Raw genomic sequence first — 26,156 nt, forward strand, 5'->3', positions numbered from 1 at the left:
CACTGTGTAGCCCTTTGCCTTACAGGAGCAAAACTGGGGCATATTACTGCATGAAGCCCATTACAATATATCAGTCATCTCTGTTTAGTAAACCCATCGCCTCCCCTTAAAAGTCCCTTCATCCAACTTCATACCATTTTACTATGTTCAACAGGTGTTTTAAAGACGGTTTAGATGTCAAGACAAGATCGGCATCCGTGCCTATCAGTCCATTGCATTATTAGTTTCTCCTGACGCATACCCACAAGATAACATGGACAGTGCCAATACATTTATTGTGCTTACATGCCTTGTACTACCTGATACATTATGTCATCTGCAAATAAATTCAATGTTGGATAGCCCTTGTTTAAAACAGTAGGAATGTTCATATAAAATATTTCTTTATAGGCTGTACATTATTTTAAGCTGCAAATTAAGAACATAAAGACCACAAACGTTGGTTCCACAAAACACCATAGTCTTAAAGTAAGCAGCAAAAGGCATGGGATTGAAATTATTTGTACAGTGATTTGTTGATGGGTTGAGTAGTGCACAGTGTAACCTTAGGGCAAATAATCTGTTTTAAAGTCCACTGTCCCTCTCTTTACCAATATACTTCTCTCATGTTGTGATTCTAATGTTCATGCTAAATGTTTCCTCATTGATAGCTTGAGTGATCTACAGTAATAATAAATTAAGAAAAGCCATTTTTGGAAAAGGTGGTGATGGATTATGATCAATAACTTAGGACCTAAAAAGCAGTTTTAAATTTAGTACAAATTTTATGAATAAGTCATGTAAACATTTTTTACATTTAAAAATGGAAGCAAAATGTCAAATGTCTAGAAAGGAGACCTATGAAGACATGCATTGTAGCCAGTTCTTATATAGTCATTTTTTCCCAATGTAATAGTCATGGAAAATGGCCTTAACCACTCCCTATATTTTTGTCTTTTATTATTTTTTTTATTCTATGTTTTTTGTTTTCCTGAGAAAAATGTCTTTAAGGATCAATGGATTTTTTGGACTGTACAAATAAAAATAAGGCAGTTAACAAGATTGTCTTTTTGTAATGTGTCTTCAGCTTCTGTTATGTCCGGAGAGGCTGTAATGCATAAATAATCTGCTTTTCTTCTAAAACAAGATGTCTGCGACCATTTTAACATCTTTGCTGCATTGTCTAAACACAATGATGCCTTATAGGAATTCCATTTCAAGGTTTAGGGACATATAAAGCAGCATATTGCACATTCCAACAGATGTCACTTCATCAGAAGAAGAACTTATAAAGTCTATCTTTGAGTTCTTGGGAGTGTTTTGTTTCCTTAGGCCTCAACATATTGACCGGACAATATGTGTTGACCAAGTCTTTCAAATACAATTACTGTGATTTTGGTGGCTTCAGACCCAAACAAAATAATTAGACTTCTTCATCCTCATCCTTCAATTTCAAAAAGAATTGGTCAATCCATAGGCATGAACTTGTTACGATCTATTGGAGAGAAAACATTGTTTCTTCATTGCAAGAGTCCAAGCTCTTATAAGAGCTATGATAATATTGTGCTTTTTTAACAATTCAGATGTATTCAACTGAATTTAGTTTGTGGATGTTATTTATTTTTTTCCCTTGTCCATTTGATCATAGTTTCTGGTGAGCGGTACAGGAATATTAATTTGGCATACAGATCTTCCTCCAGTTCTAGCTCACCAGTCTCTCTTACTAAGAAAATGTCTGTGCACAGTTTTAGGATACGGTCTACATTTGGTAGCTCTTCAAACATGATGGAGTGAGATATTCCACTGAAGAACTCCCGCACAAACTTTCCAATCACAAGTACCACAGAGGCGTAAAGTCCCATTATTCTGTAACAGAAACAAAACCACTAAATTAGACAAAAAAAATGGCAGTAAAGCAAACATGCTAGGGCAATCTGTGTTGTGTCTTGACAAAGATACTAATTCCAGTGAACTGTATTGTAAAAGCACTGCAAACTGTGGTTCTGGAAAAAGATATGTAACAATGCATGCAAGGCTTCACACTACTAGTATACCAAGTGTTAATGGCTATCCAATAACTGCAAAAGTCTACAATCATGACGGTTTTTAACACAAGTCAACAAAACTATGCATATACAACTAATTTTGCACGTGATGTACATCTAAGACACCTTTCAGAATACCAAATACCAATCACAGATGTGTGATGTTTTGTGCAGTAGTCAACACAAAATCTAGTGGTTCGAAACCTACAGATGTAGATGACAAAGGTATGGAAGATGGAAACTAAATTTTATCCTGGAACTTTTGCTCAATGTAAGTAGTCAATCAGAGAATTTGAGTAAGAGGAGCTTTATGGGTAGCAGTAATTTAAAAAAAATCAATGTAGTTACACAGATTAACGGTGTAAACACAACAAAAGTCCGTGCAGTGATAAACAGTCTTAGGCCAAATTACCCATAGAGGCAGGGCCAGCTCCAACATGCAGGAAGGGAGCCCAGCGGCAAGGGGCAACACCACCGGGTACCAGCTAAGAGCAGGGCTGATTGGGAGAGATCTTTGATCTCCCCGCTAACACAACAAATTCTGCAGGCCAGGGAGAAGGGAGATCATACATTTTATCCCTAGATGCCTTGGAAAGTAGGTGGGCACTTAATTTGACATGTTTTGGTCAGTCCTGGGTGTGTGATGTCTCTTTTATAGTGAAAAAAGGCAGTAAACCCCATATTTGCAGTAAACCCCAATCATTTTCAGCGATAATTTGAAGGAAATCTGTGAATCATCATATTGTCACAGATAAAATGTCTTAAACCAATCCTAACTTCATAGCTCATCTTAAAAATGCTTACCCATAGCCAGCTAAAAATCCAAGACTAGGCGGACTGACTTTATCACTGAATACAAACAGCTGTAGACCATCTCCTTGGTTGAACTTCTTTAAAGGTTGATTAACAACCCACCACTCTTGCGTGCCTTCTTTTGTATCTTTTCTGTTCAGTGAAAGAGTAATATTTACAAACTGTTGATCTGTAAAAAGAAAACACAAGTATATTATTATTACTATTATTATAATTATATTTATTTCATTGTTAAGCAAATTGATAGACCTACCATCCAGAAGTTGCAAGATGGGTTTTGCAGTTGAGTCACTCGGTGCTTTGATGTACCATGGATAAACACCTCGAAGAATACTGTAGAGGAAAAAAGAGCGATGCAATTTTTATATAAGGAATGCCTTGTATAAGAATAGCAAAACATCTCCCAAAACATTAAAAGTGAAACATATACAGGGGCCAGTATAGGTATTTTAGTTCTAACAACATTTTTTTTTCTAGATCTACACTACATTAAAGAAATCTAAAAATATTATTGTTTCTTTCCATATTTTTTTGGTGGCAATGAGAACAATACTAATATTCATGACATGGTCGGACTGGCGTTGATAGGACAGGCCTGGCACTTTAAGGACAACATTTTTATGCTCACTCGGCATGCAGCCACGCATATTCAGCCACTCGTCAGTGGCCGTACAAAGCATTTGCCATGTAAGCCAGATGGCTAGTCAGGGCCTGATATATCGTACAACATTTTCATGTTGTAAGATCCATATAACTTCACATTTAAAAATCACAAAATATCTTTACTTGAACAATACCTGTAAATTAATAACACATATATGTGCCTGGTAAGATATGCTACTCCAGAGACTGACCAGCCCAGGTCTATTCATTGATTCTGGTGCACAGAATTATTGGCTTTATTGTTAATATTATTCTGTTAATATTCTTAATACTGACATAACCTGCTTTTGGTTGATAGAAAATGTAAAATTATTTTTTATAGAAACTTATATCCTACAAATTGGCCCTTAATATCCCCATAGCTGATCTAGTCTTATGTTCTGTGAAGGGATAACAATCATTGTATTAGCCCATTTAAATTAATTGTTTAATGCAAAATGTTAGATATTTTAAAGAGACATGAGGTGCCTATTTGTATACACAGACACTTACACTTTTGATCGTGACGAATTCATCATTTCGGCAAGTTCTATTCGAGTATCATTTGGCAACAAAACTGTATATTTTTCAGCAGCTACCTCTGCTTTAGCCCCAAGAGTCATATTTCTAAGAAGTACAAAAAATACATTTAATGTAAATGTTACACATCAATTCACTGATTACAGTACAATTCCATAAACTTCCATGTATGATACTTTATAGCAGGCACTTTACTATCCAAACAAAAATCTATTTTTTTTCTGGGGAACAAAATGATTCATATGTAATGACACAATAGTGAATACTCCTTAATAATGCACTCATAAACCAAATATGATTTCAGCTCATAGTACGAGATCTAAATAAAATTAGATAATCTATATATACACTTTTCAGTGCATTCCAATAATTAAATAGGGAACAAGCTGTAATGAGCTTCTGATGTGGCAATGAGCAGCCCCACTGTACATTAGATCTTTACCTTTGATCTTATAAGACTCACAGTGGTTTAGGCATGGAATGAGGGTACATGATTGTTCAGGGACGAGCTCACCCAGGGGGCAATATTCCCCAAGGCTGGTCCAAATACTTCATGCATAATTCCCTGCACTTACTTAACATGTACATCCCTTTAAACAATTATATATTGTTTTTTGGATCTGTGACCTGGAAATTCAATTGCTTCCTTCAGCATGATTTTTCAGAAAATGCCTAAATCTTAGATGAATCAACCATGTTGTTTCTGCACTAGGATAAACATATACAGTTTATAGAATATCCCTATTCTTTTTGTAAACATGTTGCAGTTACCTCTGAACAGACCACGAAACAACAAGTGAGAAATCAAAATTCAATTCCAGTAGTCCTTGAATCATCATATTCCTGCTTGGAGGGCTGATGGTCCATAAAGAATTAGAATTTCCTTCCAGTTCTGCTATAGTGATATCTTCTTTTCCATAACTCTCCAGAAACTGCAGAGCAGGCTATAAGACAAGGTTTGACATTTAATAAAGAAAATCAAGAACCATGCTTTGATGCCAATCTAACACATTTCCAAATTTGCTTAGTCCACCCGTTTTGGTTAATGTTAATACTTATATTGAAATTAAAAGGAAAGTCCAAGTTAACATATTCAGTTCTGTAAGCAAAGGTGACTTCACACACATATACATACACAACACCAGTCAAAAGGTTGGGGTCACTTGGCTGTTTTCATAGTTAAAAAAGGAAATTTCTAGCTGTGCTAATATACTTGGGGTTTTCTAATGATCAATCTGCCTTTTAAATGTAAACCTGGATTAGCGAACACAGCGTGCCATTGGAACACAAGAGTGATCCAGAAGAAAAATCCAGACTCAAAAGGACTTTATGTGTCTTATTGGGTTAGATTTTCATCTTATTATACAATTTTGCGTCACTTATTCCAAGCTAAATCTTTAATTGCATATTTAACATGATAACTATAGTATACTAAATTATTTATTACTGAGTATAATAACATTATAAAGATGCAAAGAGGGCAAGAAATAAATGTGCATATCTAACAGTATATAAATAATAAGAACATTATTCTTCTTATTTAAAATATAATTTGTAATTTAGAATGATCACTTCTTCAATATAGTATCTCTGGAAATACCCATCGGGGCTAGAGGAAGAAATTGTAAGATTGTGTTTTAATCTTGAGTCTTATAGTATATGATAAATCAACATTAAACTATTTTTTTCCACCAAATGTAGACCCGTGTAGGTAATTCCAACCACAAGGGTTCTTATTCCACCACCTAGCTCATTTTGTGGGTAAACCATTTACCCGACCAAAACGAAATCTTTAATATTTTTTAACATAAAACGTAAGATTTCTATTTTTCTTTTCTATGTAGAAAATCTAAATGGCAATTTAGCTTTGGTTCAAGCTAATATAGTTTAAAGACAAACCCCAACTTTCACAAGTATCAAAAATGATACTACCTATAGAGCAGTATTTAAAGGTTACTTACTGTATTTTTTCCAAAATCTCCTAAAAACCTTTTAAATTCATGCCGTTCCATTTCTCTAAGCTGGTTCTGTTGAGCACTCATGGTAAAAATAGGCTGTACGAGAAACACATAACATAAATTCCTGTAAATCTTTCAGTGCTATGTATTCACATTAAAAAGAAAGTATTATTAACATTAATAGTGCTTTGAGAGCAGATATGATATTTTAATAAGAAATTCAGAGCCAATATAAACTGAAGTCTGCAAGCACAATGTAATCGGAATTTGACATAATAGCATGGTTTGAATAGTATAATCTAAGTGTGACATATTTTGGCTATGGATATAAGCAATCTTTTATTAACCCAACGATAGCTGTAACATCATGGAGATGTTTTTAGCACTTCACATTGAGTTTACATTACGTATCCCTGCACAAATTCCATGGCAAACTCTTTTTTAGACAAATGATTTTCTACAAAACAGTATAAAAATAGATTTTGGTATGGTGAACTATTTTTTTTTGTGTTTTTTAATCACATGAGTATGTATATATTTATGAAATATTTGTTCACGTTGTACTGATTTACCTTACCTGATAACCTCCAAGTGTTATTTTAATGGACACATCCAGAGGCTTGTTGGTAACACCAGCCACTGATTTAATTAGGGACATGAAGAGCAACGGGAACCAGACAATGCAAATTAAAAGAACCACAATCATTCCTCCCATTCCGTATTTCACAACTTTTTTTTTCTTTTGACCTCTTGGCTGAGGATATCTCTGTGAACAGAAATAATTCATGAATTACACATCGACAACTGATGAAAATGTGCATACGTAAACTGTGTTTATATACCGTATTGGCTCTTTTTTCCCCCACTTTAAGTTTTTAAAGTGGGGGTGCGGCCTATATTCGGGGTCTAGCACCCGAGCAGGCAGCGGGGTTTGGATACAGATCCCCCGCAGCGGTGCAGGGGACCTGCATCCTAATCCCCGATACGCTCAGACAGCCTCCCCTGCCAGTACTTCCCACGGGGGGGGGGGTGCCGACACTGGAGGTTGTCTAAGTGCATCGTGCGGACCGTCCGCACGATGCGTTTTACCTCTGCCCCCCCCCGACTTACCGGAGCAGACTCCCGGCACCGGCACCGGAAGTTGTATACGCGTATTGCGTAGATGTCCCCCGCCGGCCCCGCAAGACACCCGGGAGTCTGCTCCGGTAAGTGAGGAGGACAGTGGTAGCATATCTCCGGCAGGGAGGAGGACAGTGGTAGCATATCTCGGGGAGGGAGGACAGTGGTAGCATATCTTGGGGGGGGAGGACAGTGGCAGCATATCTCGGGGAGGGAGGACAGTGGCAGCATATCTCGGGGGGGGGGGACAGAGTGGCAGCATATCTCGGGGGGGGGGGAGACAGAGTAGCAGCATGTTTTTTTGGTGCTTTTTTAAAGAAAAAAACGTTTTCTTTAAAAAAGCACCAAACTTTTAGGGTGCGGCCTATATACGGGGGCGGCCTATATCCGAGCCAATACGGTATATTCTTTATTAATCAAAACATGGGGTCCCATTACAATAATAATTCTGCTGACAATTATTGTGGGTCTGTTAAACCTCACTCATATAATTGTTGCAATACTATTGTGAAGCAGCAAATCGCAAGAGTAAAGAATTTAATTTGCTAACAAAAATTAAAAATAATAATAAATAATAACAATAATACAATAAAATCATAAAAAAATATTACAAAAACTCCAAGACATTTTGCTAAGCTTAAACTTCACTTAGGTATTAATCTGAAATATAAATAACTGGAAATAATAGGTTCACTACTTAAAACACAATTTGAATATTTCTTACTTTTTCTGACTCCCGCCAGCATTTTAGGATAAATATATGAGCATAAATGTCCTCCACGCAGATCCAACTGGAAAGACTAAGTGTGGTGTCAGTCCATACCCAGTCCATGACAGCTCGCAGCTCAGTTAAAAAAGGAACCAGACGAAAGCTGAGGAGACAAATCACCCATCACTAAAATTAGCGATAAGCTTAGTAGCTTCAAACCCATGTATGTGATCTCCCAAACATTAAAAATATTTTAATGATAATCAATTTTTTTGAATGAAAGTGTGTTATGGTATTTTAAATTGTAAGTGTTTTTTTTAGTAATAGACAAATAAAATCAGCAAAAATCCGCATTTCTACACCTCCGACACATACCCTTGAAACAAGAACAAGTTGACATAATTGTAGCTCTTCGTGAGGAAGTTGCCAAGCACTCTGGTTGGATACCCACATCGTATCTGATATGCGGATAAACCAAAATAAATACACTTCACAAAATACCATAGCTGAGCAACGGTGTTCTGGCTGAACCTCCTATGAAAAGAAACAAATTAAAAAATCAGGTTTTCTTTTAAAAATGGTATTTGGGTTACAAACATATGTACACATACAAGACCACAGTCCCACATATATATTATATATATTCATACATAGGCAGAGAGACAGAAAAAAATGGTAATACGATTATTTTACCTGTCTGTTACCCCAGGCAAGATGAAAAACATCCAGAAATGTATTCCAAACACAAGGATAACTTGGAAAATGACTTTTCCCATTACTGTTTTTCTGAGATAAAGTGCACGATCCACAACCATGGTTCCAAATTGAATGAGCACCATGACTAGGAAAGCCTCTGGTACCTGATCTTCTGAGAGCGAAGAAGTAATGTCCGCAGCAGCTGAATGTTTCTGAAAATAGAATTGTATTCAGAAAGGTTATTATTATTACATCTGTTGCAAATAGTACTTTTTAGAACTGAATATGGAATTAGAAGAAAGCACCACCTTTTGGAAATAATCTATATTTATACATTTATAACATTTGAGGGTGAAACACATTTTCTCTGTATAACAACCTAGAACATATAACGCTATATAAATAACATATAGACCCTTATAACACCACCAAGGTTCTCACCAACGGCAGCTTCTACACAGGCATCAAAAATGAGTTGGTACAAAAACAAAAATAACGCTAATCGCAAAGCTGATCATATCCTGACTATTTGAAAATTATATTTGACTAATTCTTGTATAATGCTGACAAAAAATTTAAGGGCAAGATGATTTCATCTAACGTAACTATGTTCTAAGAATGAAGGAATGGTGAGCCTAATACAAAGTCCACAAAAAATATTCACACTACAAAGAAGATACACTAAAGTTTTTAGCATCTTCCTAGTTTCCATATAACTAGTCTGTACGTACTTCGGTAATTATTAAAAATGTTAAATTAAAACTAACAAAACGGGAAACCGATTTTATTGCAGAAAACTAAACCATGATCCGATCCAAAAGTTTTCAAAAACTGTAAATCATACCAAAGACAATCGAATATAATATTTCTTCTTTCAATTTTAGGTCTTCACAAATTATTTTCTTAATATTTTCAAACAGACAAGTAACTTACTCCAAAAGCCCAAAAACCAAACACTATTATGATAAAGTCAACAGTGTCTGCAAGGAACATTAGAACATAGACATCAGTCACAGCACTGTAATCCGGATGGATGAGATTGTAGAAGAACTGTTTGATTGGCAAATATATCTGTAGTGTCCTGAAAAAAAGACACAATTTTAAACAGGTTGTTTTATGAGGTTTATATTTTTCAACAAAGTTTGTAATAAAAAATCATGGGAGGAATTTAACTCTTTAAGGGGTCCTGGTGAGATGAACAATGACATTTTTCATTGACATGCACCATTGGTACTTAAAAAGTTAATAGAACTTAATCAATTCTCCGTTTACTCATAAAACACATATACAGTTAAATATGTAACCGGACAATGTAAAACGTCAGACAAACCAAAAGAAGGCATATTAAGGGTTGTATTGTAAAATTATATGATCGCAAACGTACACCGTCAAACGCTTCATAGTTGGCTCAATTAAATAGAACACCAGGGTTGGTATTAGTTATACAGACAATATTACAGAAATGTTTTAAAACTCTTATATAAAAGAGTTAATAGAAGTTAAACCCTAAAGACAAGAAACATGATCTCTCTGACTATGAACAGGCATCATACTGTGATATCTCATATATAAGCTGTAAAAAAGCCCCCTTCCCTATTAAAATATATATATATGAGTATATGAATATGTTATGATCCAAAACACCATAGGTGACACAGATATTACTCCTTATCACTCAATACTCACGTCTTAATAGTAAATGCTTTGGCTTTTATAAGTTGCTCTTTGAGTTTTTCCAATAGCAGCTCTTTTCTGGACTTCTGCTTTATGCTTAATACGCTGCTACCTTTCTGGCTACTGTTTCGAGTACTGGTGCTTCCTGGAAAAAAGAGTGTACATTGGTATGACTGTAAAGAACTTCAGTATACTATCATTTTTAATATCAGTCTGAACGCAAAAGGTTTGTAAGCAACATATTCAGACGCTGCCTCTTTATTATTTTTGCACATAAAATGAATGCTTACCTCTCTTAGACCTGTGTGACGAATAACTGGACCGGCGGGACACATGGGAACCACTGCTAGAGCTCTTCCTCCTAATGACTGCCTTTTCCTCAGGGAAATGAACATGGATGGATTCAGCTGAAGCTGCGAGGTTGACTGACTTCAACGAACCAACGGAATCTCTTCTGCCTGATGCATCTGAGAGCTCATCATCTGTGTCATCTTTGTGTGTTCCGTTTTCTGTGGTGTCATCTTCATCCCAAAGACCATGACACTAATTGAATCATGTAGGCAACTGTTAATTTCTAAAAACCTTGGCTTTGTGTCATTATTTTTAATTTTCAATAATTACAGCTGGCTCTTGAGTAAGAGCAGGATGACCTGGATTGACCTGTATGGTCAGCTTTCTATTAAATGGTAGTTGCACTTTAATTTAATATAACTTTGGTGATCCAAATAGAGAGGAAGTGCAGCTGGTACTGGTCCAGATTTCCATAGGGTCCAGCCGCATCTATAACCCATATGACTCGATTGCCTAGTGGTCCAATGGAAGAGCAGAGCACTTTTCTGAATTATGATATCAGCATTATGTGTAGACCATGAGGGAGCATAAGAGAAATATGTGGGTGACAGATTTCCAAGGTAGGCCATTACTGACACCTTGCTGGAAACATTTGTGAGAGATGGTATGTAAATAAATGGCTGGAGATCTATTACTAATACTATATTACTATACTATACTATATTACTATATCACTATTTTACTATATAGTCTGTTACCTTTAAAATAGATCTGTGGAAAAACAGTGCCAAGAGTTGGACCAGATCATAGTGCACATAGCCTTCCTTCTTCTCAACGCCAATAATGTTCGCAACATGGTACGGTTTATCCTTTGTGTAATCCACATTTTTATTCCAAGGGAAGAATCCAAATTGGAAGAAATATTTGATAACGATTGTAACCTGCACCAGAAGGGATTTAAACACAAAAGAAGATTGTTACCACTCAAATACTGGTGATCCTACAGTAGCACTGCTGATCCCACACTTAACCTAAGTGCATTGGAAATTAGACTCGCACATTCAGATTCGTACAAAATTGTTTTTTTTTATGAAAATTGCCGGTTTCATGCGTTGTTCGAATCTCTGGTAAAGAGGAGGGACTCCAGCAAGACAAATGAAAATTAACTACAATTTGGATTATGGATTATGAAAGATCATAAAATAAATGCATGTTATTTTAACTCAATTTAGTTGCAATAAAATTCAGCCTTGGAGAAACAAGAAAAGTAGAATGACAGGATATTCAAATAAAGTAGATTTTCTATCAATTACTTGATATGTGCGAAGAACAGATCCTTCTGAGAATTATTATCAATATTATTTTTCCTTGGCTCACGTTGTATTGATATACAAGCTTTGAAAAGAGATCATTTACATACCTCTGTATACACAATGGCTGTCATCCAAAACCGCTTACTTGGCCTCGGGACAGATAACATAGCCCAAAGGAATATAAGGATAGGCAACACCAAGGTGATCATTGAAGCAGAAACCATGTGATTAAGAATAATCACAAAATAACAAACCATTTCTGATCTGGCCACCAATGTATTGTACAGAGCATATATAAGCAGAAGCGAGCGAGGCTGACAATCATAAAATTTGTCTGAGTCTTCTAATTCTTCATCTTGAAACATCCTGTATAAGAAAAATGCATATGTACTTTATAGCCATATCATATAACACTTAAATAGCTGTACAGCTGATAACACAAAACATTTCTAAACTGGCATCCCTACTCTTGGAACAGTTTAAATATATATGATTTTTTGTCAACTCTACCTACAATGATTTTCAAATGTGGAATATAATTATGGCAAAATATACAGAGTAAATTTGTACATATAAAAAGTAGAGAAAAACGAGTATGCTATTTCAATAAATATTTAGTATAATTTTTAATAACACGTTTATAATCTTACTTGTTTAGAAGCAATTCGCTTGCAGTTAGCTCATGTGTAAGAGGAGGCAATATTGTATCGTGCAGTTTATCAATGCGACTTTCATCTGGACTTAAAACCATCATATTATTATCAGCAGATTCGTCCTGGGATTGAAACGAAAGTTGTTCAAAGCTGACAGCTTTACTGTACGATGGTGGAATATCACCTTCTGTTGTAGCATAAAGAGGCAACTCTGTATCAGGAGTGTAACTGGAAGCTTCCAAGTCTAGACAATATTCTTCCTCTGGCTCTAATCTAGTTGGACTTTTTCTTTCTGCCTCCTGTTCATCATCTGCTTCTTCAATAGTTTCTGTTGTCCCCTGACGTGAATAGACCATGGTACACTGAGTTGGTTCACTGTAAAAAAAACAAAAACATTTATATAGACACTTAGGAACAGAACATTAAATAACTAAAGTATTCCAGAAACAAACAAAACAAGACAAAAAAGAACAAATAAAAACTATTATCATAACTCACCAAAAAAACTAAGTCCTCAGCTAATTAAGTTCTTATAGTCCACTACTGAATGAAAACAGCCATACTAAAATATAGACTCAATTAAGTGATCAGCCATGATTACCACTGGCTACAGGTGACAGCTGCCTTGGACTCATGGAAAGATGCCCAACAACAGCTATCACTAGGAAGCACAGCAAGCGATGTAATCCTTAATATAAGCAGTGGGGTGACTAGATGTGATAAATGGACCCTCAGGTGGTTAGGCTCCATACAAGAAGAGGAGATTCAATACTAAAGACTGGAAACACAAATCAGATTCAACTCTGAGTCTCCAAATATTCCTAAAGCTCCATAGGACTGAGCAATGGATTCCTTTCAGAAAAATGTGTATTTTGAGGTGCAATAACACAGCAGAGTGACCAATATGGAATTCCGAATGGAGAAACTGCACACAGAATTACAAAAAATGTTGTATATACACACACACATATACACACATACATCACCGTGCTCCGGAGACTTACCTGCCTTAGTGAATAGGTGACACATCCTACTTTCAAAGTTAAATCACTATCAATACTTGCCTTCAATATAACATTTTGAGTAAAACATTTAATTTGATTAGGTATAATGTTGCAAAAGTATGACACCAGCATACTAGAGGTAGAAATATAGTAAGGGAAACAATAGCTAAAAAACTCCTTTAGAAGTAAGATGTATAATTTTCATGATTACATGGGTGAGTCTCCTGGATAGGGCTCTTCTTAATACTATCGATTTGATGAAACTGTAATAAAAGCATGCTGAAGCACAAATTACATTTTTTTTATCATGGAAAGGCGCTTGAGTATAGTTAGTCTTCACATTGCTGATAACAGCTCTTGATGTCAGGCAGCATTTATGGCTACTGGATCTATGCTTATGCCACTTGTAAAGTAACCCTGGAATATTTAGTAATCTTGAACGCCGTACACTCAGAACCTAGCACATTGCAGCTACAGTTGTTAGATTTTCCAACAAGTGAGCAATATGAGAAGAGGTGGCCACATGCATTACTGTCCTCGGTCAGTGACATCATCCGTTTTACTTTTATGCCCAGAAAAGTGTTTAATGTGTCAGTATGAAGTATAAATTATAAAACAATATGATTTCTGGAGAACCTGAAATCATTTTTATCCTGTTAAGCCTGCAAGCAGGTCCTCTATACCTGATGTATCTGTTTGTCTTTTGTCAATTCTAGTTTGGCCCTACCCTTTGAATGAATGTATTGTAAGAAGTGCTGTGTTAATTGTTGGTGCTATATAAATAAAACATAATAATAATCCTAATATTATTATATAATCCAAGCTATATTTTTGCTAGCATTTTTGTGGCCAAAGCCACTCTTTCCTCTCTATTCTGTGATACGCAGTTTTTTGACAGACAAGAATGCTATGAATCCTTGATGTTGGATGGGAACTGGCAGATGCCCTTTTTGACCACCCTGGTTAGTCTAAATCCAAGAGATGCCATATCTTGTGTTGTATGCATTATTAAAATCATAGCTCCTGTGATGCAAAAATGACTTTGACACATGCACAATATATTGATGAAAGAATGAGTGAAGAAAGCATGCATGGATTAAGCACCTTGACGCTATACTGCCACTGTCAGCAGACGAGGAAGACATGTCCATGCTGTACATTTTACGAAGCCTAGGTCGTACACGTTCACTTGTTTTTGGTACAGTGTCTGGTCCATCTAAATCATCAAGCGTGGACTGCCTTGAGAACAGCATGGTGGCTTCAGTGTAGCAGCTAGCAGCACGAACAATCGCAAAAACAATCGTGAATGAGAAGCAAGCAAAATATATTATAAGCAACATGGTAAGTTTTAACGCAACTAATAAAAACAAGGAATCCCACAGGAAACCAGTTTGAAATGTTTCAATTATACTTAGTGGTTGCCTTTACGTAAGTGCTACACTTATAATAAATTAAAAAAACTTGAATTTACATCCTTGAAAATGTCAAGGTGCATTACATGGGCTGGGTATGTGGATCAGGAGCCATACAAATCAGATTAGGAAATGTAATCATTAGAATCTTACACTAATGACACTAGTATTACCTGTGAGAAAGACAAACATTTACTATGGAGAATTTACTGGTATTTGAACAGATTAAATATCAGTTGAAGACAAACTGGATTCGCAGATAGTATCACAGCTAAAACACTTATTTGTCTTGAAGGCACTATTTAAATACGTTGTATATAATTGCTTACATTGCATCCATTTTTGAAGGTGTTTATAAAGCATGCATATTTTATTTTACTATAAAGATACAGTTTAAAGGTTAGAAGAGTGAATGTTCAGATAATTACATTTGTTCACATTGTAAATTTATTTTTGTAATACATCATTAACATGTTTTAATACCTGGATATGCTATCATGAGAGTCTACACTATCCATCCTTTTACTTGCCATCTTGCTGTGGTTTTGGTGACTGGATGCTGTGCCAGGTTGGTCATCTATCCTGTCTAGCCCCGACTCTCTTGAAAGGTTCATCATTATATGGTTCTGATAATACATATGAATGCTCTCCCGGGTTGGAACATTGCCCTGGAATGTCACAATGAATACATGTATAAAGTCACTGTAATTTAACTGTTGTCCTATATAACTTTTTTTTGCTCATAATATTTTATTATGATATATTGTAAAGGCAATTTCCTTACTTCACTCCAACTCTATGTTCTTGTTATTTTAAATGGACTCTAGTGCATTTTACTAGAAGCAGAATATGAGTCTACAACTTCATTTAACCCCTCCCCAGCTGCATCTACCGAAAGCAGGAAGCACTTTTACGTATACTTATTACACATGCTCAGTAGACCTCCCATGGTAAGTCAACGGGAGCTGAAATCAACAGAAGCAGCAGCAATTGCATATATGCCAACGACACACTGGTGTTTACTAGCATTTATGCTGACACTGGCACCAATTGAGCTGGCAGAGACAGTGTAATTGAACTCTGAGCATTTGAATGCCTGAACAGAGGTTTGGCATTTGTGTCCAGTGGAGTTACCAGTAACACAGAGGGAAACATAACACAGTGTCATGAAAGTCCCCTATTGCCGCTGATCATGCAAGGTATGATCAGAAAAGCAAAGCCACAGAGCTTTGTGATGTGCAGGAAGGGTGATCAGAGTGAGAGGACAAAGTGAGAAAAATCAAAATCAATTTTAATAAGCTAAGGTATGAAACAAAAATTATATAATTGGAAAAAAAATAGTAAAAAAGAAACAAACACAAAAACTTAAAAGACCCCAAAAGAATGAGAAATGGGAACTGTAAAAAGAGATTGGGATTTTTTTAATATATATTTTTGGTCAAATTTTTGTTATATTGGTTCTATCAAATATTATTTTTGATGTGCAAATGTGTTTCCAAATGAAATCCTTCATTGTCTTGAAAAAAAAAATATATAAGAAAACTCTAAGCAAGTGAGTGAGAAATCACAGTTGAAAAAATACACAGCAAAAGTGATAACAATACTTCATAAATGTAAAAACCCAACAAACAACAAAATTACACTGCTCTGTAAGGTTCTTAAAAACATCCTACTGGGTAAACTTTTTTGAAACTCACTTTAGAAGTCTGGCTTCCTATGATGCAGGCTATCCTACAAATTGCTTGTACTATATAGCGTCCAGAAGACCATAACTGCATGAATCATGTCAGGCTGTCAACATTAAGACATCTTTTCTTAGTAACTACCATCATATATATATATATATATATATATATATATATAATACTTGTTTTCCTTGAAGATAATGTCCGAGGAAAGGATCTTCCATATGCACTACTAGTTTACATGAGTAACTAGTGGCCATACCTGGAAACTCTGCTTCATCCAGAGACTCTGGGTAAAGCAATGCTTCTCCAGGTCACACCCCACTCCTCACCCATTTCCACTCCTACCACTTTCAATTATTCAGTATGTGGGGCTAGCCCCGCATGCAATGGCACTGAACCACCCAACATCAGCAGACCGCCCACCGATGTCAAGGGACTGCCCACTGACATCAGTGGGTCCACCAACGTTAGTGGAAACACCCACCAACCCGAATCCCAAAAAGGGAGAGCTACACGTAGCTGGGGCCAGGATGTTCCCAGGTATTCTAGTGACTGATTCCAATTTCTAGTAATTACCTTTTTTATCTCTCTTGTCAGCATGCAACGCTCCATTCGTAATACTGTGGAAATGTCAATGTGTTCTCGCGAAATGGAGTTTAACCATGCTGTAAAACTATCAATTGTGGCAAGAAAAAGGACCCATGTGAACTTCAAGATGTTAAATATTCTTTTGATGATATTATCTGCAAAAAAAGATAGAAAATATTACATTTGGAAATCTTCAACAAAACACACTTTAGCATATCAAGAGACATAAGAGAGAAGGTGAGGGAAAGCTTGGACAAGGGTGATTTGATTGTAGCAAGCGTCAAACTCAGTAGTTTGGTGGCATGGCAGTCTGAAAGGTGGTTTTTAAGCATGCAGGTGTGGAATATTTTAGAGGATAAAATTATTAAAAGGTGGGCTTTTAGCAAGCATTTAAAGGTAGGAGATAGCGTAAAGAGTAGGAGTAAAGATTTCAGAGTACAGTTGGAAACCTAGAGACACGAATGGAAAGAAGTGATAATGGTTGAAGAAAGATAAATTGTCGGAAGAGTAAAACGCGTTGTTCAGAGAGTTAGAAGGTAATGGCAGAGACCCAGAAGGCCGGTAGACATAAACAGGCCTGGAAAAGTTCCAGATGAGTTCTAGAATAATAATGTCCAACACTCTGCTCCCAAAATTCTGTTGTATATTTTAATGCTCTTTGTCAGTAGCCTCATGGTTCTGGATGGCAAGTAGACTCCCTTATAAAGATGGACAGCACTACTATAGAACCTGCAAATTTAATTTTTTTTAAATCTTGCCTGCAGTAAATGTATGAAAACTATGTATAAATACATCATAATGTTCTTTTTCAGAAAAGAAAGATGGATTTCAGCTTTCTATTTTCTTTACCTCTAGGTAAGTCATGTTTCCGCAAGAATAATTGGAACTAATAATAATCTTATTTATGATATAGGAGGCCTCACAGAAACGCACTGAAAAAAGTACATACTGTATAATATTAGGATTCATTTTGACATTATAATGAATTGAGTGTTATCCAGGCTCTTAAAGTTGTCTTTATTTTTGATTGTTTATCTAGATACTTGGTTTTTTGTAACATGTGGTTTTTGAGGTATTATAAGATACACTGACTTAAGTATTTTTCCTATAAGTTTTAGGGTATTGACCTTTGAGCTAACCAAAGTCTTGGCAGAACTAGAAAACTCTTGGCTCCATTGTAGGATAGTTGCCAAACCTCTAAAATTGAAATGCACAGATATTCATGTGTAAAATATGTGACCCTATATGAATATATATGAATGGGGATTATTGCTTAAGATTAATGAACAGGTAGAAAAACAAGATGGATTTTGTGATTTAAGCACATAACTAGAAACATCTAATTACCCTAAACTTATGGTGACCTCATATCTCATCTTAAAAGTACATGTATCCCTCAAGACATGCATTGATTTATGACCTAGCTGAAAGGTATACTTACAGAGAAAATATCACAACATAACCGTTCCATTCTTTCTAGCTATATTTTAGATGGATATTGCCATTTATTTCATTAATTCAAAATTTTTATGTTTGTCTTCATTTACATTACAAGCCGGCACCAAGACCGAGCAGGGAGACTCTCCGCAGGACTGCTGAAAGGTAAAGGGGGGGGGATAGGGTAGATAATAGGGATGGAGGGAGAGTAAGGGCAGTTAATAAGGAGGGAGAGGCAGAGGAAGGGTAGATAATGGGGGGGGGGCGGCATTTTAAACTTCACCGCAGGCGGCATTATGTCTTGGGCCGGCCCTGGATAGGCATACTTGAAAATCCATGCAGAATACTGTACTTATATTGAGAATGTTATATCTATTTGCCTTTAACGTCAATGAATTGCTTACATTGGATTGTAGTGTGTAATGAATTGTAAAGTATCGTGTTGCTCACTTCTGCGTCCCTCAAAGGACTCAGCAAGCAGCAAATGTCCAGACATCTGTATGAAGGATTTAAAAGTCGACTGTTGTCACAGCTTTTAGCAAATTTTGGAAATTCTTTATTTATACTACGTTTTTTTGCCAGTGTAACTATTTTGGAGATGTTTAGTTTAAAAACCAACCTCATGGAAGATGCAACTTGTGGCATGGACAGCATTATGTAAGCAATTCCCTGTCCTGGTTTTGCCACATTGTCCTCATCTGAGGATTAGCAATTTAAGGCAAATCTGCCACATCCCCCAAATCCCATGTTATAGTTTTGTACACCAGTGTAATATTGAAATAAGCAATAAATAGCTGTTTAAATAATTCTTAAATCCTTCTTATGTGTATAGCCGGGGGAAAGGTATCTTAACATTGTGGGGATTTGAAGAATTATTCCTTTCTCCCTTATCTTTGCCCTATTGTTAGATTGTTGATATAGATTTTTTAAATGAAGACATGTTTGTGTTGATTTCCCAATTACACTATATTTATTTAGAAACAATTATCAACAATAACTAATTCAGTTCTTCACATGAACTTGTCCCAAAATAAATACAATAACCCAAATTCTCAAATATAACTGAACATCAACATTCAATACCACTATTTCATGATGTAAGCTTCCTTTGTGTTAGAGTCTTATTGCATACCTGGTCCATCAGATTTCTTCTTGCCATGATCCTGATCATCATCTTTCTCTTCACATTCTATTATAATGTGCCCTGAAAATGACCATAAATAACAGCAATCAAAAATGAGGATCACTATGGTATTATGATATAATGCCATGAATAATATTTTAATGTACCCGCTAGGAATGCCATTGAGCTATCACAAAACCTGCTATCACTATTTGCATGTAAAATTCAGTCTTTCTATGGGTACGCTCAATGAAAATGTTTGAACGTTAAAAAGTTTCTTCTCTTATCCTTGTGCATGTTTAAGCTTTCATTAACTCAAGAAACCATTCATGCTATTTCAAAGTAGTGTGGCTCTTGTAAGGTCAAATTGACTCACAGGAGCGGCATAAATTAATTGAGTTTGCCGGTCCACTGTTAACAATTCATCACATTGGGAGACCTGAAAACTCTGTTGGTAACATCTGCATTGATCCCTTAAACCTCAAGTGTAGGATGATCTCAACTGACATACCTTCCACAATTCCTTTCCGTCTCATCTCCCTCTTTTTCTTCTCTTCTTTGCTCTCCTTATGTCGCTGTCTAAGAGCGGTTTTTGGATCTGTAATCCATGCTTGATAAATAAACTAAATAAAAAAACAGCTGTTTTATTCAAATGCTTATAGACAGATAAATAGCTAGATAATTAGATCGATAGATAGATAGATAGATAGATAGATAGATAGCTAGATTGATAGATAGATAGATCCTAAACTGTAAAAATGCTGTGTAGTCAAACCACAGTCTGTCTAATTATTTTCTTCCAACTGAAAATTGCTTATTGCTATTTTAAGATATCACAAAATATCAAGTTTTAAAATCTATATATTTATTGAAACTGATTTATCTCAGACAGATGCCCTTTTTGACCACCCTGGTTAGTCTAAATCCAAGAGATGCCATATTTTGGATTTAGGGAAGAACATCCTACTGATATTACTTAGCGAGAAACAAAAATAATCTCAGCTGTTGAGTATTATACAGCATTGATTGGGTGTTTTAACTGCATATACTGTATATTATATAACAAAATGATATGTATGCACTGTCAAATGAACAGTTACACACACACGATTACTATCCAAACAGTTTGGACATCGTTTGATGGTGATATTAGTTTGTAACTGTAAATGATAAATCTCTAATTTGGATCTGATTAAATTGCCGTTAAAGTGGTAAATCAAGTTTAACAAAATTAGAAACATGAAAATTATTATATCATTCATATATTATATTATATATTATATCATTGTGTTTAAAAAAAATAGTTTTTCCTAATTATTTTTTTTATCTACTGTGAACTTTTTGTAATAGCTAGAAAGTAAACATTTTATAAAGAAAACAATAAAATATATTGAACATTTGTCAGAGATTTTCATTTGTTTCAAACAAATGAGAATCCCATTTAATGGCATTGCATTGATTCTGCTGGCATGCAAGACACCACATGAAGCGGACTAATACATTTAACTTGGGCATGCATGGGGCAAGCACCATCGGTATACATGCAAATCAATACAGACACACCTGGGTCTCAGGAAAGCTGGGGTTTATAGAGTTAATAATGTTAGATTGATTTCAAAATAGCTCACAGTTTTCAGGCGGTTGAAATGCATTTTTTCACACAGTTAGTAAAAAGTCCCAAAACAGCTGTCATCACCCTATAAAATGTTTATTCTTCATTTTGTATCTTAGACATCACACAATATTTCTACTGCGCGAAGCAAATTATAAATTAGATGATAGCCTGTAGCAGAATGTGAGAAGAATTCTATTAGCAATCAGGTAGCTAAGGTTTCCAGGTAATTAGCAGCAATGCACTCACTAAATGGTAGCATTCTGGATTGTTTGCAACCTTGTTCATTTTAATTTAAATTCAATTTCATTAGATCATTGGCTTAGCTTCTGAATTGAATGCGGCCACAGAGATGTGTTAGTACAATTTGGCAGGGACCTAGGATTGGTGTTGAATTACTGGAGCTGTTGGATAGCCCTGTAATAGGCGACCAGAATTCAATGGCAACTCAGCACAGGAGCTCAAAAGTTGGACCTCAAAGGGGTTCTGAATGAAGGTTCAATTAAACTGTGGGTATCTAAATTGGCTTTTTAGATGCAACGGTGATTGTAAATACTCTTTCATTTAACCTATACTTGTTCTTGGCCTAGCTCTGTAAATACATTTCTTTAGTGATTGCTTGCTAGGTAAATTGGCCTTTAAACATTTTGTAACACCCACGCCATAAAATATGTAAACTGTCAATAACACAGTACATTGCTGTACTGAATGAAAAGTCCACTTTAACTTCTATGTCTGGGGTTGGCTCTAGGTTTTTAGGACCAATAAGCAAAATAATTTAAGAGGACCCATTCTCTAGCACAAGTTATAAACTAATTATTTTACCTTGGGAACTCAATACTTAATCCAGTAAGAACCTAACCTAGTGATTTTTTTTATACATTATAGTGAAATAGCTGTGTCAACACCCCCCATTACTCTGAAGGGACCCTTATTCCCACTGTGGTCCAAAACAGCTACCTTATCTGTGTATATGCTAATATCACCGATGACTATGCAATTGTAAAACGATCTCTCCTTGCTTTTTTCTGCTCATCATACCAGGGAACTTTATGGTTTTGGCTACCCAGGGTCACTCTTGCAGGATGCAGGCAGTCCCCCTGATGTAGGTAGGGGGGCCGATGATGTTGCATAACACACCGCCGTTTAAGGGGGAAGTAGGCCTGTCACAACGCTGGTCCCATAACCCAGAGTTTTCTGGTGGCGAAACCAGAGAAGCTTTACTTCTCCAGGAGTCCCTGAGCGAAACCTGGAGAGATCCCAGGTATGCTGCTCTTTCTAACACCAAAACAATGGGTCAAAAAGTCTTGGTTATGCCCTAGCCCCAAGCAATGCCTTCTAAAAAGGGTTCTTCTATCTGAAACATGATATTTTTCTCACCAAAAACTACCATGGTGGAACTGGGTCCCCTAAAAAGGTCCTGGCTTTTCTGGTGAGGGTGGAGTTTATGAGCACCCCCCAAATGTGATTTCAGTGAATACCTGGCTCTCCCGCAGGCCTTCTGGCTGGGGAGGGAAGGAAAGAAATGAAGAAGGGGACCTGGTGTCCACCGTGGCCTTCTAGCATGAGTGGCACCGTTTAGGGCCAGCTCAGCCTTTCTTACAGGTGGCCCTTCATTGTGCATAAAGAATTCATTAAATAAGTTAAAACCACAATGCTCCAGGAAAACTCTCCTTCTAATACCGACTTTGGTCACTTAACTCCAAACTGGTTGTAAAAAAAAAGCAATCACAGATGAACATGGGAAGCTTTGCAAAAAAAGTGAATTGAGTTGAAGGCATTTTACTGCACATGGTTCAAGTTATTTCTGATACCAAGTACATGAAGCCGAAGAAGCACAACACGAAGAATCCTCGTCTTCGGTAATATCTCCTAGCTAATCTTCCTGGTCCCTTTCCCCCATACAAGTCACTCCCTCTAGCCTACCTTGTCTACGTAGCATTGCAGGGGTTGACGGGAATCTGTAGGATCGCATCAGAATTCAAAGGTCCGTGCGAGCGACTCTATTGGTACCTCTGGCATCAACCAATGAAGGGCAGCTGCCGGCGACCAATAGAGTAGCTCTTACGGACCTTTAACTCATGTGCCAAAGCCATTGGTCTCCCCAGGCCAGTTTGTCTTAGACAACCTCTCTACGGGAAACAGGGATTTCAGTCTCCTTAGCAAAGGGCAGGGCAAGGTACACCACGGAACAACTTGGCCTGGGGAGACTAATGGCTTCGGCGTCATGAGTTAAAGGGCCGTAAGAGCGACTCTATTGGTTGCCTTTAGCGGGCTGGTCTGGCATTAACCAATGAAGAGCAGCTGCCCTTCATTGGTTGATGGCAGAGGACCCCCCTGCCGGCGACCAATAGAGTCGCTCTTATGGACTTTTAAAATCCTGGCGCCAAAGCTGCTGCATATTTTTCCACGTTAACAATGTAAAAAAATGAAGAACAAAAACGAGCACGAAGAACGTACACGGATATTCGCCTGAAAAGAACATGAGAATGGGCGAATATTCGTGGAATACAAAGATTTTTTTTCACGAAGACCAATACGTAGACTCAAGTCTACTAGTGAATATTGAAGTTGCAAGTGATGGTTGAAATAAAACTGTTTATGCTGTACATACTGTTACTATTTTGCCACTAAAATCATGTGTAGCAAACCAAACCACAGCCAAAACCATAACAACGTTGACCCTACTACTAGAAGCCAATACTTAAGTAAGTACCGTATTTTCTCGATTATAAGACAAGGTTTTTTTCAGAGCAAAGACTCTGAAAAATACCCCTCGTCTTATATTCGAGGTTGTCTTATAATCATACCTCAAATAGAGGTCTGACTACAAGACTTAGATCCAGATCCCCCACAGCGCTGCAGGAGACCTGGATCCTCCTCTCTGGCAGCCAGTAAACATTTGCAGGATGCACACAGACAACCTTCGCTGCTGCCGGCACTTCTATGACATGCACCGGCGTGACATGACCGGTGCTCAGTCATAGAAGCCCCGGTGGAAGTACCAGCCAGCAGCAGCGGAGGTTGTCTGTACGCATCGCGCAAACCTCCACTGCTGCCCAGAGGCGTAAAGGGGGTATAAGGGATTTCTGGAGGCAGAGTGACATATAGGGGGTTAAAAGGAGTATCAGGGAGGCAGAGTGGGGTATAGGGGTGTATAAGGCATATCTGAGGGGGCAGAGTGGCATATAGGGGGTATAAGGCATATCTGGGGCAGAGTGGCATATAGGGGGGTATAAGGCATTACTGGGGGGCAGAGTGGCATATAAAGGGGTATAAGGCATATCTGGGGGGCAGAGTGGCAAAGACGGGGTTAAAAGGCATATATTGGAGCTAGAGTGGCATATATGTGTTATAAGGCAGATGTACATAACTGGGGGCAGGTTGGCAAATAAAAGGAAATAAAAACAGTTTTTATTAAATGAAAAAATAGTTTACATGTGAATTAATATTTAGTAATAAAACTTTTTTTCCTATAGGGTAGTCTTATATTTAGGCTTTTTCTTTTTTTCCTAAATTAATATTCAAATTTGGGGGGTCGTCTTATAATCAGGGTCCTCTTATAATCGAGCAAATAGGGTATTTTGTCACAGTAGGCCTACATATAATGCTGCATTTAATTTCTACAGTCTTTCACCTCTTGCATGCTACATGCTTATTGTATTTTATCATTAATCAGCTGCTAACTGGTGCTACATACAAATCAGCCAAAGCTGGTATTGTACATAACACAATGAATCTACGGCATCAAGATTCAAGTGCATGGCAGTCATAAAATGATATATCCCATCCCTCAACCCTCCTAGGTGTACGACTGGAAAAATGTGTCAGGCCCCATCCAGGCTGCGGAGCTGCTTATCTCGCTACACTTCCTGTAATCCATTCCTGGATTTCCCTGTGCTGTGCCGTTTACTTCTGATACTTTGTCTCAGTCCTGCTCTTAGCTTCAGCTTCTGTTTCCTTTATATGGTGTGCCCCACCCGTTTGTTATGTTTTTCTCAGTCTGCAGTCTAAAAGTATTTCCTTCTCTGTTTTGTGTTTAGATTTACTGCTTTGTTTCAGCTTATTAGTGATTCAGTAGAAAGGGTTTAGTGTTAGGACCCAGCGAATATTGGAGTCCTTTGGCGTAGTGGTGGGCTAAGCATACTATGGCCATAAGATGCGACTAAATCTCCAATGGTTATCATATAGTCCTAGGCTTGTCCTGTATTTATGTGTGTCAGTCTTTTATGTAACTTTGCCCTCTTTTCCCTGAATGATCTGAGGATTTTGGTTCCTCTCTCCTCTCCCCATGTCCCAGTTAAGATATCCTTCCTTGCTCAAAGGAGAAGTGTCTGAGGATCTCGGCTTCTCACTCCATCCCCTGTGTTCCTTGCCTTGTTCCCTGTCCTTTGTTGTGTCCTGTACCATGTATGTCTTGTCTGGCTATGTTTCTTGCTCAGTCTCCCTGTTCCTCGCTCTGTCCCCCTTGTTCGCGCTGTCCCGCTTGCTATGTTTCTGCTGTTACTCTGCTTAGCTTCCCAACTCCCAGTCTGCAGCATCCTGCACATTTCTCTGTTGAGCTATGTCTCATGCCTGCTCCAGGGCGCCTGCAGGATATCACTTTGTTTTGTTCTGGACAACATCCGCTGCTATGTCAGGGCCCTGGTATCTGGGCGCACAACTGGAGAGTGCAGTCGCCCTGAAAACCAGGCCCTGTCCAACTCCGCTACGTCGCAATAACTCCTGAATTCCATCATTGGGCACTCTGGGTCATTACAGTCGTCTGTATGGACCCAGTCCCTGACAAAATGTAAGCAGGGGCCACATAAGAATAAATTAAAATATTTTAAAATACACTGAATCCACATTATTTCTAGG

General features: G+C 37.2%; 1 protein-coding gene across 1 annotated transcript in view; it reads right to left on the reverse strand.

Annotated features, from left to right (window-relative positions):
* Positions 1-1,592: 1,592 nt before the first annotated feature.
* LOC149279558 (piezo-type mechanosensitive ion channel component 2-like) overlaps positions 1,593-26,156 on the reverse strand; it is a 185,065-nt gene continuing 160,501 nt past the window's right edge. The window contains exons 36-56 of the mRNA XM_089501059.1: positions 20,196-20,307; positions 19,694-19,765; positions 17,113-17,279; positions 15,332-15,516; positions 14,541-14,708; positions 12,430-12,807; positions 11,887-12,145; positions 11,225-11,407; positions 10,466-10,718; positions 10,188-10,320; positions 9,435-9,582; positions 8,499-8,713; positions 8,181-8,339; positions 7,821-7,968; positions 6,555-6,743; positions 5,981-6,073; positions 4,791-4,963; positions 3,993-4,106; positions 3,091-3,170; positions 2,829-3,006; positions 1,593-1,845 (exon numbers count right to left, since the gene is read on the reverse strand). Coding sequence (XP_089357185.1) covers positions 1,593-1,845; positions 2,829-3,006; positions 3,091-3,170; positions 3,993-4,106; positions 4,791-4,963; positions 5,981-6,073; positions 6,555-6,743; positions 7,821-7,968; positions 8,181-8,339; positions 8,499-8,713; positions 9,435-9,582; positions 10,188-10,320; positions 10,466-10,718; positions 11,225-11,407; positions 11,887-12,145; positions 12,430-12,807; positions 14,541-14,708; positions 15,332-15,516; positions 17,113-17,279; positions 19,694-19,765; positions 20,196-20,307 — 3,660 coding nt within the window. The remainder of the gene's footprint in view (positions 1,846-2,828; positions 3,007-3,090; positions 3,171-3,992; positions 4,107-4,790; positions 4,964-5,980; positions 6,074-6,554; positions 6,744-7,820; positions 7,969-8,180; positions 8,340-8,498; positions 8,714-9,434; positions 9,583-10,187; positions 10,321-10,465; positions 10,719-11,224; positions 11,408-11,886; positions 12,146-12,429; positions 12,808-14,540; positions 14,709-15,331; positions 15,517-17,112; positions 17,280-19,693; positions 19,766-20,195; positions 20,308-26,156) is intronic.

This window comes from Sceloporus occidentalis, unplaced genomic scaffold (genome assembly GCF_023333645.1).
Source record: "Sceloporus occidentalis isolate IW3139 unplaced genomic scaffold, rSceOcc1.0.p SCAF_162, whole genome shotgun sequence".
In the NCBI taxonomy this organism is placed as follows: Eukaryota; Metazoa; Chordata; class Lepidosauria; order Squamata; family Phrynosomatidae; genus Sceloporus; species Sceloporus occidentalis.